Below are 16,870 nucleotides of genomic sequence, written 5' to 3'. Positions count from 1 at the left end.
TCTGCTTTATAGGGTTTCATAATTTTGGGTGGTTCCTGATAGTTTTTAAACTCTTTAAAAACATCCTCTGAAATGAGCTCAAGGGTTCACTGAGATCTCTCTGGTCCATCCTGTTGTTAGTGCTCTAATGATCTTATATCTACTTTGTATGGAATTTGTATTTATTTATCTCTGTACAGGTTGTCACCACCTCCAGCCCTAGTAGAATGTAAACTCATTGAAAGCAGAGACTGCTTCATTTTGGCTTTGTGTCCTCAGCATAGTGTACAGTAACCTGACACATAGCAGATGCTTAATAAGTGCCTGTTGCTTGAATTATTGCCTACAACTCCAATCTATTGCTTAAAATACAAGAAGAATGAGAGGCAGAGAAGTAAGAAATAACTGCTTTTTATTCCTTTATACCTCTTCATTCCTTATAGGATTAAAAAAAAAAGGATTATATTCAGAGTGTCCCCAAAGTCTTAGTGCAGCTCTAAGCTCTAGTAGGCTACAACATGCACTAAGATTTTAGGTATACCCTGTAATTTAGCTAATGCACAATGTCTGGCCTGAGTAGTCTACCAGACTCTTCACTACTTTGCTTCCTGCATCCTCATTTTCAGTAAACTTTGTGTTGATGACAGGAATCAAATTACAGCTCTGAAAGGAAATGCCTTCTGTAAATACAGTGGTGTCTGAATAATAGCTATGAAGGACTCCAAAAATGCTACTCTTTTCACCCTGGAAAAGATAGGGAAGAGATAGAAAGGTGAGCCATCTTTCTCTGTGCTTGAGACCTATAAAGCATTCAATCATCATGTCAGGGCTTGGGGTCCCGTTACAGCCTGCTGCTACTGTTTAGAATGAAATCAAATCTATTCGCCAATTAGCTTTCTTCTGACATCTGGCTGGAGGGAAGGCACGAGGTGCTGTTTAATTTGGAGCACCACAATATGGAGGACTTTGATAAACTGGAGAAAATCTGGAGATCTGAATAGTGAGAAGGTCATTGAGTTGGTCAGTCCACAAATCAGTAAGCATTAAGTGCTTATTGTATGCCAGTCAGGTCAGCTAGGTGGTGAGATGGATAGAGTGCCAAACTTGGAGTCAGAAAGACTCCTCTTCCTGAGCTCACATCTGCCCTCAGACACTTACTAGCTGTATAACCCCAGACAAGTCATTTGAAGCTGTTTGCCTCAGTTTCCTCATCTGTAAAATGAGCAGGAGAAGGAAATGGCAAACCACTCCAATCCTCTGCCAAGAAAATTCCAAATGGGGAGATGAATTGTTATGTATGACTGAAAAATGACTGAGCAAGAACAACAATGTGCCAGGCATAGTGTTAAGAGCTGAGGATACCAAGAAGGACAAAAGACAGTCCCTGCTCTCAAGGAGGTCATGGTCTAATGGGGGAGACAGTATGAAAACAACTGTGGTTAGTCCTTCATTTCAAAGAGGACCAATGACATCATGGGGTGATGTGTTCATTCATGAGTGAATTGGATTTAAGTGTGGCAGAGCTGTACAAAGTCAACAGACTCACTGTCTCTCAGAGTTATCAAAGTTCAGTGACATGATAAAAGTAAAGACAACTGGCGATGGCTCCAATGACCTGGGATGTAGTGGGTGACCTTGGTGTTTTTGATGTCTGACCAAGCTCTAAGTTACTAGCTGCATAACCCTGGACAAGTCATTTGACCCTGCTTCAGCCACCTTCATGGCAATTGGAACAAATTGTTCTCATCTGCCCATTCCACCAGGGGAAGTTTTCACATGTTTGGGGGTAGACACCCCTCTAACTCAATGATGACTTTGTGGCCATCAGTTATGCTCAACCTGGTTTCGCCCTTCTGCCAAGACAGTTTTATAGGGGTGCTACAGCTTCTTGGAACCCACAAGTGAAATTTGGGTGAAGGTGGGCATAAAAGGTGGATGAGCAGTGAATAAGACATACACAGGATAAATGGGAGATAATCAACACAGGAATGGCACTAGCATTAAGGAGAATTGGGGATGGCTTCTCCTAGAAGATGAAATTTTGACTGGGACTTGAAGAAAGTCAGGGAGTCCTTGTCAAATGAGGATCAAGTGAAGCAACTGTAGATGTTTAGCCCAGAAAAGACTCAAGGGGGACCATGACAACTTTGTTCAATTGCTGGGAAGGCAATCATGTGAGAAAAATATTAGACTTGTTCTGAGGACAGAAATCGAAACAATGAACAACAGTTACAAAGAGGCAAAGTTAGACTTGGTAAAGGAAAACCTTAGCAATTGCAGTTGTTTCAAACTGGAATAAACAACCTTGGGAGGCTATAGATTCCCCTTCTCTGAAGGTCTTTGATCACAAGCTGGATGACTGTTGATCAGGTGTGCTGCAGTGAGGATACTTTTGTGATTTGGGGTGTATAGGGTGTTGAGGGAGGACTAGCACCTCTGGTGTGAGGGCTTGCCGAGCCTTTTGCAGGACTGCTTTCCACCTTTGGTGTCCATTTGTCAGTCATCTCTCACCTGGTAGCCTGAAGAAGCTGTAGCATGTGCAGCAGCCACACCCCAATAAAACCATCTCCACAGACAGGCTAAGCCTGGTTGAGGGTAACTGGTGGACCACAAACCTTGGTGAGTTTCAGGGATGTCTACCCCAAGCATATGATGACTTCCCCCAGCAGAATGGTTGGATGAGAACAGTTTGTTCCAAGACCATGAAGGTGCCTGAAGCAGATGTTGTGGAGCACTTAGAACTTGGTCAGACATCAAAGATGCCAAGGTCATCCACTGCATCCTGGACCATAGCCAATTGTTTGGATTTTTGTCCTGCCATTGGACTTCAATGACTCTAGAAGAGAGAGTGAGGCTGATGATGACTTTGTACAACTCTATCTCACATAAATCTAGTTTACTCACGAGTCAATACATAACTGTTGATGCCATCGATCCTCTTAGAAAATGAAGGATGACAACAAAAACACCTTTTTTTGGGTTACAGGTGGGACTAGGTGGCTATGGCAGGTTCTTCCAAATCTGAAATTCTGTGATTCTGTGAAGGAAATAAAGAGGAGAAAAAAAAGGAAAGAAGTGAGAAAAAAAATCAAAGAAAATGCAGAGAATAAGGAGAGCAGTCCTAGTAGCATTGCTAAGGGGCTATGTGATATTGAGTAAGACACGTAACCTTTTATTTTGCCTCACTTTTCTTCTATGTGTAGTAGGAAAAATCCACACTCTAGGTGAGTGCTGTGGAGCTACCTGTAGAGTTTTGTTTTGATTTTTTTTAAGGTAAGCACTAAATCAGAGGTGTTCTTCATGATAAAATAGCTTGATTAGTCAATCAACAAGCATTTACTCAGCACCTATCTCTGTGCTAAGTGTTGGGGATACAAAAATAAAAATGAAATGTTCCCTGTTCTGAGGAACCTTCTGGTCTATCAGTGCTTAGTCTCTCTTACAGAATATTGATCTTTAAAAAAAAAATCCCACCCTAATACTCTTTGGTGCTGAATTCTTTCTGACCCTGAAGACCTGAAACTGGGATGTATGTCCTTCCTGTCTTAAACCTTTCTTCTTTCCAGTCATCTGAGAGGTTATAAAAGGGTTCACTGTTGTGGTTTCCCCTCCCCAGGCACTGAGGGTAGGCCAGACTGCCTCTAAAGCCAAAATGACTTCCTGTACCTTTGCTTTCAGACTCAAAGCCTCAAAGGACATCTGTGCTATCTGTTCCCTGATGCTGTTACAATTCCTAGTCAAAACAGTGTGAGGGTGGAGGGAGAAAGCCTCAGCCCTGGCCTCTTTGGCTTTTGTGGCTTTCAACCAGTCCTCTGGTGTTATTTTAGTGCCATTTGGGTGTTTAATTTGAGGATGTGTGTGGATTAGAAGGAGGGACCTTAACTTTTTTTTTTGGCCAAATGATTAAATTTGAAGCTTAAAAAAGGATGCCTCTTGTGCCAAACCTGTGTCCAATTGGGATCTGTGAGATGCACTGAAAAACCCTCCCACGTTTGACGACTGTCTTCCCTTAAAGAAGCCCCATGCCCAGTCACCACTTGCCACCTGGTAACACTGATAGTCATGGGTATCATGTTGGCGATCTGTTGTAAAGACCTTGCCAGAAAGGATATACCCCTGAGTCCCTCAGATGCCCTTTAAAAGTACAAGTGTTCTCTTCTTTGCTCCTGTGCTAACTATGAGCCTATTGAATTTCTTTCAGTCTTGAAGGGGCCTATAAACTGAGGCATGGCCGAAGGGGAGATCACAACCTTCACAGCCCTGACCGAAAGATTTAACCTGCCACTGGGGAATTACAAGAAGCCCAAACTTCTCTACTGTAGCAATGGGGGCCACTTTTTGAGGATCCTTCCTGATGGCAAAGTGGATGGGACAAGGGACAGAAATGATCAACACAGTAAGCACTTCTATAATGTACTCTCTTACAGTTCTCTTCCTATTTTCCTCTAACTTTCCACCAGAAGGACTGAAAGATGGGTTTGACTTTCCTTTTCTGTCCTTTCCATTCTTTTTCTATCCCTTTCTTCCTTTTCCTTATAGGATTAAGATAATCATCTGAGAGGATGAAGAGACCTTAGAGACCATTTTGTCCATCCCCTTTATTTCTTGATGAGTAAACAAAGGCCCAGAGAGATTGTGACTCACCCAAGGTCACATAGCTCATATGTAGCAGAGCTGGGATCTGAACCCAAATCTTCTGATTCCAAATCCAGTGTACTTTCCCCCTACACCAAGCTCCTATTAAATGTTTTAATGGAAACCTAATATTGAACATGCTTACTTACTGTTTTCATTTAAATGAAATGATTTCAAAACAAAGTATCATAAGATTTTTTAAGTCCATCTTACTAAGTTTCTCTCAGGATTCTTTGTCCTTTCATTTTCATTCACATTTCCTCATGTGATTCTGGTTAGTGAAGATATTATTCTTTGTGTAGTTATAAGAAAAATACTGGAAGCAACCTAAAATAATATCCAAAATGTCCAATACTGGGGAAATGGTTCCATGAACTGTGGCACATTAATGTAATAGATTGTAATGTAATTATAACCAGTAAGTATAAGGAACACAGAGAAATCTGGAAAGACTTTTATGGAAATAATGTAAAACAACATTTTTTTCTAGTTGAGAAGGTAGAGAATCCAAGCCAGAGTGAAATGTCTCCCTAGCTCAATGCCTTGTCCCAAGGTTCTGTAACTGACGAAGGATCCAACCTTAGATTCCAGCCCAGATTCTACTACTGTAACATGAGAAGTCAGATGGGACAGGGAAGGTAACTCCTGCACACATACATAGGCTTCATTTCAAGGAAGTATGGTTGTCCAAGTTATGCTTACACTGGGTTTGATTTGTGAAATCCCAGTTTATAACCTTAGCCTTACACATAATAAATTACACGGCTTTACTTCTACGCATCATGCAGATGTGGTTGTGGTCACCAAGAGCGTTAAAGTACTTCTCCAGACCTGTAGTAACTGGAGAACAGTAACAATTCCCGCCAATTCCCTGTAATAGCTCTGCCAGGAACTTGCCCCCAAGCTCCATCTCTTAGACAGTATTGATAAATGAATGTATGGCTTTGGGAAAGGGGCTCCTTTCCTCTATCTGTCTTATCTATCTAACTGTCTGTCTATCTTTTTTTGTGGTTAAGTTGTTTAGTCTTGTCCTGAGGATCATATCATATCAATACTGTCTATGGAGTTTTCTTGGCTAAGATTCTGGAATGGTTTGCCATTTTCTTCCCAAAGGCAAACAGGTTAAGTGATTTGCCCAGCTAGTAAGTATCTGAGTCTAGATTTGAACTCAGGTCTTCCTGATTCTAGCCCCAGCGCTCTATTCACTGAGTCATCTAACTGACTCTATCTATCTATCTATCTATCTATCTATCTATCTATCTATCTATCTATCTATCTATCTATCTATCTATCTGTCTGTCTGTCTGTCTGTCTGTCTGTCTGTCTGTCTGTCTGTCTGTCTATCTATCTATCTATCTATCTATCTGTCTGTCTGTCTCTATCCATCTATCTATCATCTATCTATCTAACATCTATCTATCTACACACATGTATGTATGTGTATGTATGTATATGTGTAAACCTTCCTTCTATTTACTTGTGCGGTTGATATTAGATGTTAATGTCCAAGTGTGATCAATTAACTAATGGTCTCTATTCATGGCTCAGGTACTTTTAGTGGCAGCATGGTATAGGGAATAGAGCTTGGAAGTTTGAGTCAGTTAAGACCTGGGTTCAAAATACCCCCCTCACCTCAAATTTTGCATCTGATATTTCTTTCATTATGACCATAGGCAAGCCTCTTAACTTGTTTGAGCCTTAGACAATTTTCCTAGCAAGACTTACATGCTAATAGGTAGTGTGGCAATCTTTCTCGGTGCATATATAAGGAACTTTACATAATGATGAAATCCCAAATACTTACTGTATCGACATAATACATGTAGTTGTGGAAGGGGCAGCTAGGAGGTCCAGTGGATAGAATACCTGATCTAAAGTGAAGAAGTCTTATCTTCCTGAGTTCAAACCTGCCCTCAGACACTTCCTATCTGTGTGACCCTGGGCAAGTCACTTATTCTTGTTTGCCTTTGTTTCCTCAGCTGTAAAATGAGCTGGAGAAGGAAATTGCAAATTACTCCAGTGTCACTGCCAAGAAAGCCCCAAATGGGGTCATGAAGATTTGGACAAGACTGAAATGACTGAATAACTAAAAGGCAGTTATAGAAGCTGGAATTAGAGCTTGTCCCTTCTTAAAGAGATAATCTAAATAAGCTTGCCAAGGGAAAGTAATAAATAGGAAAAAACAGAAATGGGTAGAAAATATAGCTAGACAGAATGTGAGTAAAGAATGACTTTTTGAAGGAATTCAATCTAGTGTCAAAGCTGGGGTGGCTTTAATCATACAAGGAATATGTATAGAAGGGTTCATAGTAACCACACTAACAGGAAGTAATATACTTCAGAAATGGCGTACTTTCACGGTGGCTGTATTCTTATGGTACTTGATCAGTCATAGAGTTCTAGGCAACTGACTAGGGAGATAGGGATGGAGTCCGGCTCTTAAAACTTCAATCTTATACATTGCTTCACCTCATTCCATCCCTTTCCCTCATTCTAATTCTTTGGATAGTGGTTGAAGGGAGGGGTAGAAACCAGAGTAGGCAACTTTGGAAGTAAGTAAATGTTTGACTTGATTCTGAAGACTATTTTAACCATGAATTTCTTATTCATGTAACCAAAAAGGCAAAAAAAAAAAAAAAGATATTGGATCAAGGTTGTATGGAGCAGTATAAGGTGCTCATGGTTTGAATTCAGAGGACCAGTGTTCAAATTCTGATTCTGCCACTTATTGTCTGTATGACTATGGGTAAGTCATTTAAATTTCTCTAGGCCTCAGTTTCCTCATGTGTAAAATGAAAAGGTAAGGTCTCTTCTAGTTCTGTATATTATCCTGTAGTGCTATGATCTGGGTTCCAATTCTACAACTGCTACTTACTACCTGTGTGATCTGGGGAAGGTCACAACCTCTTTGGGCCTCATTTTCCTTACCTGTAAAATGAAAGGGATAGAATTAGATGATGCTCAGGATTGCCAGGCTCTACATAGACTTATGGTTCTTGTTCTATGAGAGAGGCATGGGAAAGGGAGTAAAGAATAGGGACCCTGTGCTTCTAGCTTCTCTACATAAAAGGCCTACCTCCACCTGAATTAGGGAGTGGCTTAGTACAGGGGTGGTGAATCTGTGTCCACAAGTCTAAGGTGGCCTTTTGACTGAGTCCAAGTTTTATAGAACAAATCCTTTTATTAAGGGGATTTGTCCTGTGAAGTTTGGATTCAGTCAAAGGGTCGTACTTGAGGACCTAGAAGGCCACATGTGACCTTGAGGCCACAGGTTCCCCATCCCTGGCTTAGTAGTTGGTCTTTAGCAAGTGAAAATAATTCAATTCAATTAAAGAAAACATTACTAAGGATCTACGGTGTATAAAGTCTTATGCTAAGCACTATGGATACAAAGACAAAAAAGGAAAAAGAAATAATCCCTGGTAGGGGAGAAAGAAACTGCTTTGCTCACATATTTTAGGGTTCTAAGTTATATATAGAAACTTTAAATTAGGGGAACTCGAAGCAGTCTGGAATCAATCACATTTCTGCACAGGTTACATTCCTTTTTTATCATAATAAATATTTCTGAAGATCTCCATACATGGCAGCATGTTAAGGCTTCTGATCCTCGATTTTGGTTCGAGGTTATCCATGCCTGAATTAAGATATCAGAACCAGTTTGGAAAAATGCAAACCTCAGCTTTCCACAACTCAGTCCAAGATAATATTTGTGGTATTTCCTAATTTTAGGGACTTTCTCCCAAGAATGCTAAGGGCCTGTGCACTGGAGGCCTTTCTTTAGGGCTTTTAGCATTTGATGGATACTGGTACAGCTCTGGGGCTACTCTACTGTTATCCTTCAGTTTATATCTGGTCTGCTGATGCTATCAAATAAGGGAATTCGACTAAACCTTTTCCAGTACCACTTCCAGTTCTAAATTGCCATTTACCAGCATGATACAGTGGAAAGAGCGGTGGATTTTGGAAGCAAAGCATCTGTGCTCCAATCCCTGCGCTCAGAGCAGGCTGGAGCCAGCTCTAATATTCAATGCTCAGTTTGGGTACTTTACACTTCAGAAATGGAGAAATTGGGAATTAGTGAAAAATCGGGGCTTGATTTATTGTTTTGTTGATTGTTTAGATTTAAGGGCTAATAATGCTGTGTGTGTGTGTGTGTGTGTGTATGTGTATGGGTGTGCAGAAATGCTTTCTCACCTTGCTCCACTCTCACCCCTAGCAGGTTGTTAAGCATTTACCACCATATAACTACTTGTGCTGCTTCTTACTATACATGGGACTCTGGGAAAATCCCTTATCTTTTCTGGGTTTCAGTTTCCTCATCTTTCAAAGAAGGTGAATAGACTGGGTTATCTCTAACATCCTTCCAGTTTTACATCTGTGATCCTTAATTGTATGATATGAATTAAATTCAGTACATGGCTCTGTTACCCCGCTAACATTTAGGTATAAATTCTCTTTTGTGACACTTTACTGTTCACTGCTTTTCCATCAACTGAATGTGCTCATGAGAGCTTTTTAAACCAAACTTTTTAAACTGGATGTGGATTTAAGTTGAGATAATGAAGATGGAAAGTAGTATGACATGGGTCAGGGAGTTCTTCTTAATAAGTGGCATAGAAGATATCCAGGAAATGTCTGATCAGGAGTGCACTAGTCCTGTGATCAGAGCAGAGGATAATAGATATCCAGCTGAAATGTCAGGTTTTAAGGGAATTGGATGGATTGTCTATGAAGGATTTATGGAAGATGATGGAAGGATGAGGAGATATGGATGGGTTGTTATCTGCACAATTAGAGAGAATATCAACATCAATTAATCCATCAACCAACCAAGTATTTATTAAGCCCCTCCTAGGTACCATGCCCTGTGCTAAGTACTAGAATTATAAATGTATCAGGAAGAACCTTCAGAAAGCCTCTAGTTTTAATCTCTCATTTTTCACGTTTAAGTTGAAGTTCCATGGGTTGAGTGACTTTTCCAAGGTAATATAAGTAGCAGGTCTCAAAAGCGCTTCTTGGACTCAAGAAGCATATGCTGAAACCCTGATTACAACTACCTTATGTTTTTCTATTACCCTTTGAATCACCTTTACTTTCATTTATTTGGAAATTATTGCATTCCAAGATTACCAATAACACAGTTTTACTGAGAGAATATCAGTGTTAAAGAGAAATGGAGTCTTATTTCATGATTAAATTTGGAATTATTAAGAGTACTAAACAGTTTTCTAAATGCTACCTAGACTTTCCTTCTTGCACTTGAATTCTGAGCCCTGGTCATCTGCCAGACTTTAATACTTCCCCCACTATTCAGCTCCCTTTTGTACGCTGTCTTGCCTTCATTTGAATTAAACTCCTTTTTACCTGTGCTTGTATCCCCCAGTATTAGCACAGTGTCTACTATACAGTGTTTTTAATAAGTGCTTGTTTCCTTCTTTCCTTTATTTTTTTCATTGTCCATTTGCAGTGTCTTTCCAAATTTCAAATAGACTGCCAATCAGATTGTGTGACACAATCTAAACGTTAAGTATTTTTCATCCACTTGGTTTTTCCAGTGTGGATTACTAGGCTAGCCTCTTTTGAATGATCGTGGATCTAACTGAGGAAGCATGGTAGTATTATGGGCCTTGATAGAATCAGTACAATGTCATCAGCAAACAACATCTGTAGGTCTTCACCATGGATAATAGAATCCCTTTTTCGTTAGAGCACTGCACAGGGCATCTTCTATAACAGTGGCAAACACCTTTGGCCTGGATATAGTTCTTTGTATTATACATTGTTTGATATCAGTAAGCTGTTGACTGGAGTTATATTTTTAGTTACATTTATCAAAAGAATATTGGCATTTTGATCATAATTATGCCATGATCATAACATTTTGAATAAAAGAGAAGTTTTTGGAGGAGAATTTTTCTGGCTGTATTTTTTCTTCTATTGAGTGAATGCTTAAAAAAATCCATCAAATAATAAATATAACAAATCTCTACATTTTTTCAGGCAGCTTCATGGCTGTGAATAAGTGGTCTACTATAGAAAATTATCCATTAAACCCTGCTTGTTTTCTTCTCAAATATTTATCAAAGTAATGCTGACCTTTGTTGGGTACCTAAACTGTTCTCGTAAGGATTTTATAAAGAAGGCAGGTATATGGGTCAGTAATTATTAATATCCTCTTGATTGCCTTCTTGGGGGGAGGAATACCATCAATCATTTAGCACATTTCAGATATTCTGAGAATCAATCCATCATTGAATCAATCAACAAGATTTATTAAACATTAACAGTGTGCCAGATGCTAAGGCAGGAATTGGAGATAAAAATATAAAAATGAGACAGTTCGTGACCTCAAAGATCTTACATTCTACTGGTGGGTATAATATCTTCATGAATAAGTACATTATATTATATATGCAAAATAAATACTCAAGCACTCAACACTCAAATGAATATGTGATCTCACCAATTCAGGAGTTTTCTCCAATAATGCAGACCACAACTCATCCATGCCTATCCATCTTGCTGACATAGCTACATTTTCCCATAAGTTGTTCCCAAGGAATCCGTTGATGCACTGGAGGCCTTCCTTTCCCCCTCCTGACATCATAGTGGTACCACTGACTACTCTGGATATCTATGTGTCAATCCTCACCCTTTCTATGTGTCCAACAGATCTTCTGTTCGTATCATGCAATTTCTTGATGACATCCTTTGCTCCCGTTCTTCCTTGAAGATCCTCCCTCGTTGTATTTTGCAGCCTGCTCACATCCACTATTCACTTCTTCCATTTTTTCTGTTATTATATCTTCCAAAAAATCTTGAATAACCTTGATTAATGAATAGAAGACATCTTGTTGTAAAAAAGCCAGTAAGACTGTGTTTTGTTCTACCAAATCAAATGTTTTTCATAGTCAAAAAACAATAAACATAATGAGATCTTGTAGTTTTACATCCTTTGGATAATTGTGAAATGGTAAAGTCTACAGCTGAATATTGCTTGCAAAAAACCTCCTTTTTCCTTACCAGTATCCTCTTTGAACATGCCTTTAATTCATGAATAAGTGACTCATAAAAATTTCATATAGGTGGAAGAGTAGGCATATGGGTCAGTAGTTACTGATGTTACATTTGCCTCCCTCTTCAGTATTAATGAAGTCCTAGATATTTTCTCAATGGCTTTAATATCTTCCTCTCCCTCAGTATATACCTTGTATATCTCTTAATGCCTTCACAATTGTATTGTTTCCGGTAATGATCACCTCTGCTGCTTTTTCTGTCTTTTTTCTTAGTGTCATTTCAACATTATTAGCATATCTGCAATTGTGATGTTAGGGTGGTGGCTCCATCATCTTTGATAGATAAACATTTGTTGAAATGCTTTTTGCAAATAATTTTCATCTTTTATGAAAATGTACTCCTCTCTTTTTCATCCTTAAATACCTTTGGGGTGATTTATGTAGATATCTTGCCAAACTTTCTTAAACTAGTTTTAACTTTCTCTCTTTTATGAGACAATACTACATGTAGTCATTCATTATCTTTTTTTGTACAAATAAGTTTATTTTCTAACCCAGTGTTGTCTTTGGCAGCCACCTCTCTCCATTTGGCAAGGAAATCAGATGTTTGCTGAATAAGGTGCTTCCTGGACTCTTTCCATCTCCTTGATGTGGCAATTAATTTACATTGGTTAAACTTTTAGATGAAATTATTATAGTGGATATCAGTGTCATTTCAATTGTCCATTGTCCGTTTTGGATTTTCAATGACTTGTTTAAATAATTCAGAGTTGAGTCATCTCAATTATGCATTCTATATTTTCCTCATTAATATTCTTTTTAAAATTAATTCCAGTCTTAGCTCTGAAAAGTTGGTAGTCTGACAGTTCATCATTAGCTGACTTATGGATAACTTCTACATCAATAACAGGGCTTTTCCTATTTATTAAACTATTCTATTTTATGCTTTATACTGATGTTTTACCATATCCATATACCTGCCAAATCTTTTTTTTGAGAATTCATTCCTGATAGAAAGGCAAAAGTCTTCCATATAATTTACAAATCTTTGACCTCTTTCACCCTTTCTTGAACAATGCTTTTTTGTATATTTCTCCCCATCCTCACACCTTTTCCCACCTTTTCATTTAAGTCACCAGGAATCAGAGTATACATTGATTTGAAAGGTCGTGTCTAATTCTTCACAGAATTTCTCTGCCTCTTCATCCTTAGCAACCCATCTTGATGCATGTCACAATTTATTTTCACAGATTTTTTCAAATACTTATCATTAGAACTATAAAATACAGTGACCCAGATATTCCAATAAATAATGTTTCTTCTTCTTTCTGTGCATAAGATAAAATTCATTTCAATAGCTTCTTTCTTTGCCTCTACAAGGAGTACCTGTGATTGATCCTTCCATTTGGTCACAACACCCTTCTTTCTTCTGGTTTCCTTTATAGAAAGAACGTCAAGATTGATATGATTCAGTACCTCTGGAAATATGTTTACTTGCTGGTTGTTGGACAATAACTTTACATTTAGAGTACCAACAGGCAAATTAAAATTTGTTTCTCATCTAAAAACTTTCCCCTTCCTCCCTCCCCCCAACTCTACTCTACTAGCATCATAGTGGAAGCGGAATAAAGTCTCACAATATGGAAGGCAGTTTTTAATTTTTCTTTGTTTCATAAGTTAACAAGGCCAAACAAAATCACCACCAGGTGGCCAGCTTACTAGTGATGTGCTTCTCCATAATTCACTAGGTTGGCCTTTGGAGAACAGATTGGGGGAAGGGCAGAAAAAAAGAAAAAATTTAAATGATAACTTTATTATATATTTAAAAGGAATAGCAAATTGTATATAAAAGATTTGTTTTCTATGCAATCATCTTTTTAAAAATTATGCTATGTTAGGGAAATGCTTGTTTTATTCCATAAATTAAAACTAAAAATTTTAGAAAAGAAAATATTGTCTATTAATGGGGTTATACTTGAAATTTTTCAGCATGATAGAACCTGCCACTTAACTGACATAGCCTTTGAGAATTACCTCTATATGATGATAAAGCATGGGCATAGGACTCTGTGAAGGACTACATAAATATTTTAAAAATGCAAAGTAATTTCTAAATAAGTGGTGTTGACAACTAGGGGAATTAGGAAAGGACTCTTCAAGGAAATGGTGCTTGGGCAGTGCCTCAAAAGTAGCAGTTCCAAAAGGTACAGATAAGGAGACAGTGTATTCCTGTCCTGGGGCTACAAAGGTAGAGATGCAAGATATGGAATGTTGAGGCACAGGGAGTAAGAAGTGAGTCAGTTTCTCTGGAGCATAGAATATATGGAGAGAAATAATTTGTAAGCCAGGAATGATAGCCTGGAGCCACACTGTGAAGGGCTTTAAATACTAGAGAGGAATTTATTCTGTCCAAGACATAATAGGGAGACACTGAAGCTTCTTGAGTGGGGAAGTGACATGATCATACTTACCTTTAAGGAATATGAACTAGGCAATTGTTTGTAGGGCATATTAGAGAGGGAAGAGTGGATGCAGAGAAGTTCATTAGGAATCTATTGCTATCGTTCAGGTGAGAAATAATGAAGGCTTGAAATGGAGTTGTGGCATGAATAGAAAAAAAGATGTTGGAGATGAGATTTTAGAAAGCAGAATTGAAAAGGTTAGGCAATTGATTGGATTTTTGAGGGAAGAATGAAAGTGAAAAATCAAGGTTGCAAAACTCGGTGACTAGAAAGATAGTGGTTCCCTGAAAGAAACAGGGAAGTTAGAAAAAGGGTTGGGTTTAGGGATGGAGATAATGCATTTCATTTTGGATATATTGAATTTAAGATGCCTATTTGACATGAGATGTTCAGGGATATCTAGCAGGCACTTGGAGATTCAGGATCCTCCAGAGTTCAGGTGAAATGTAAATTAGATTTGTAGATTTTCGAGTTGACACTTGACACTCACTAGCTGTGTGACCTTGGACAAGTCACAACCCCAATTGCCTCATCCTGGGTCATCTCCAGTCATCCTGATGAATATCTGGTCACTGGATTCAGATGGCTCTGGAGGAGAAGTGAGGCTGGTGACCTGCACAGCCCTCCCTCACTCAAAACAAAGTCAAGTGCAAGTCATGTCATTATTTGTCTGATGGCATGGTCTTCTTCAGCAATGAAGGACGAACACACACACAATACATAGAAATGAGAAATGAATCCGTGTGAGCTGATGAGGCCATCAAGAGAAAGTATAGAGAAAGAAGATGAGAGGACCAAAGGAAAAGTTCTGTGGAATTCCGACAAATAGGGAGGAGTAGGTCATGGGTGATATGTCAGGGTTTTTTTGTTTGTTTGTTTGTTTTCAGAATTATATCACTTCTGGCATGGATGTCTCTTATGTATTCTGTCTGACCCAGGTATTCCTAATGTCTTTTTCTTTAGCACTATTCCCACTTCTTCCTTTAGTATAGCAGAATCTGAAGTATATGGGTCCAGATGTGCTTGGTTATTAGTCATTTATGACGAGAAATGTTTGTAATAGAAATGCTGGTATTTGCTGCTACAGTGATGTTCTATCTTTTATTGGTTTGTTTTCTTCTTTCTAGCTTCACTTGTAAATACTGTTGGAATAATTTGGCTCTTAATACAGACTCACCTTCAGCTTTCTGAAGACTCATTTTCCCTTCTGTCATTCTTTGCTATTGTGTGAAATCACTTTGCATTTTTAAAATATTTATGTAGTCCTTCACAGAGTCCTATGCCAATGTTTTATCATCGTATGGAGGTAATTCTCAAAGGCTATGTCAGTTAAGTGGCAGGTTCTATCATGCTGAAAAACTTCAAGTTTAACCCCACTAATAGACAATGTTTCCTTTTTAAAAATTTTTAGTTTTAATTTATGGAATAAAACAAGCATCGTATGTAACCTTCCTCCATGGGAAAACAACTAGAGCTGTGATTTCATTGGGGTAGGGAACTCCTGATGAATAACTTTCTTGACCAATTCAGCTCATCATTTTCTGAACAATTTGTAGTCTTAGACTATAATTATTAGTCTATAGTCTTACCTAGAACTCTGAGAGGTTAAGTGATTTTCCCAAGGTCACACAGTAAGAAAGGACTCAAACCCAAGTCTTCCTGGTTCCAAGAACAACTCTCTATCCAGTACTCTATGTCACCTCTCATATGTTCCTTCACTACATTTAGTAAATGAACGTATATTACAAATTACTGTTGCCCTTGGCTATCATCTCTAGTTCAAGTGATTTCTGACTGAAGTAGTTTCTGGGGTCTTCTGGTCTGGCCTGCTTGTTATGGTGACTGTTTTCATACTGATTAAAGTTACATAGGAAATGTTTATGAGACTCAATGTAGTATCAAGAGAATACTGACCTTGAAGTCAGGAAGACCTGAGTACAAGTCCAGGCTCTGACACATTAAGGACCACCTGACTCTGAGCTATTCACTTAATTAACTAAGAATACAAGTTGAAGTACAATTGTTTATTTGAATAGGTTGAGAGTGTTTCCTCATTGGAGCGTTTCCTACACCAAAGAAATCATAGGTCTGATCTCACTTCTAAACCACCTCTCCCCAAGTCACTGTCTTTAAAAACTGATAGCCCGTTTAAAAATTTGTTTCAGTAAGTCAGGTTCACTGTTCACGTCTTCTCATCTTAGCCTTTCTTCTGTGTTGGTGTTCATGTTTTCCTTTAAAGTAATTTAAATCAATTTAACAGCTCATTTGGAAATGATGCCCACATCTGCCAATTTCAATCTGTGGTGTTGTTCACTGCTTACCATATCCAGTAACTTCCTGTTCTGTTTTTGAAGACAGTGTATTTAATATATAGGTATTAAGTTTCTGAGTAATCTATAAATCTTGGGTCTCTTTTGTTTTTAATAGGGTTCTTTTTCTGACATTTTTTCATTGTCTTCCTCTGTGCCTATTTTCACATTGAAGTCAGTGGACATCTAATTAGCTATCTAATCATCTATTATCTATCATCTCTCTAATCATCCATCTATCATCTATCATTAATCTAATCATATATTTATCTAATCATCTTTTATCTATCTACCTATTATCTATCTAATCATCTGTCTATAATCTATCATCAAATTTATCTTGTATTTATCAGTTATCTGATCATTTCCTTGTTACCTATCATCTATCTGTTTCACTATCTATGTATATTATGATTTGCTTTAAAGGAGTTTTCCCAGTTTTTCATAGAATTTCTTGCCTCCTCAT

The 16,870-nt window shown here is 38.2% G+C and overlaps 1 protein-coding gene across 5 annotated transcripts in view; it reads left to right on the top strand.

The window, feature by feature from the left end:
• FGF1 (fibroblast growth factor 1) overlaps positions 1-16,870 on the top strand; it is a 144,853-nt gene that overhangs the window by 92,706 nt on the left and 35,277 nt on the right. For all 5 annotated transcript variants that reach the window (XM_072630629.1, XM_072630628.1, XM_072630626.1 and 2 more), the window contains one exon: positions 4,181-4,375. In XM_072630629.1, the coding sequence (XP_072486730.1) occupies positions 4,207-4,375 (169 nt within the window). In that variant the 5' untranslated portion in view covers positions 4,181-4,206. The remainder of the gene's footprint in view (positions 1-4,180; positions 4,376-16,870) is intronic.

The sequence above is a fragment of the Notamacropus eugenii genome, chromosome 1, assembly GCF_028372415.1.
Source record: "Notamacropus eugenii isolate mMacEug1 chromosome 1, mMacEug1.pri_v2, whole genome shotgun sequence".
Classification (NCBI taxonomy): domain Eukaryota; kingdom Metazoa; phylum Chordata; class Mammalia; order Diprotodontia; family Macropodidae; genus Notamacropus; species Notamacropus eugenii.
This window is presented reverse-complemented; position numbering and strand designations above follow the sequence as displayed.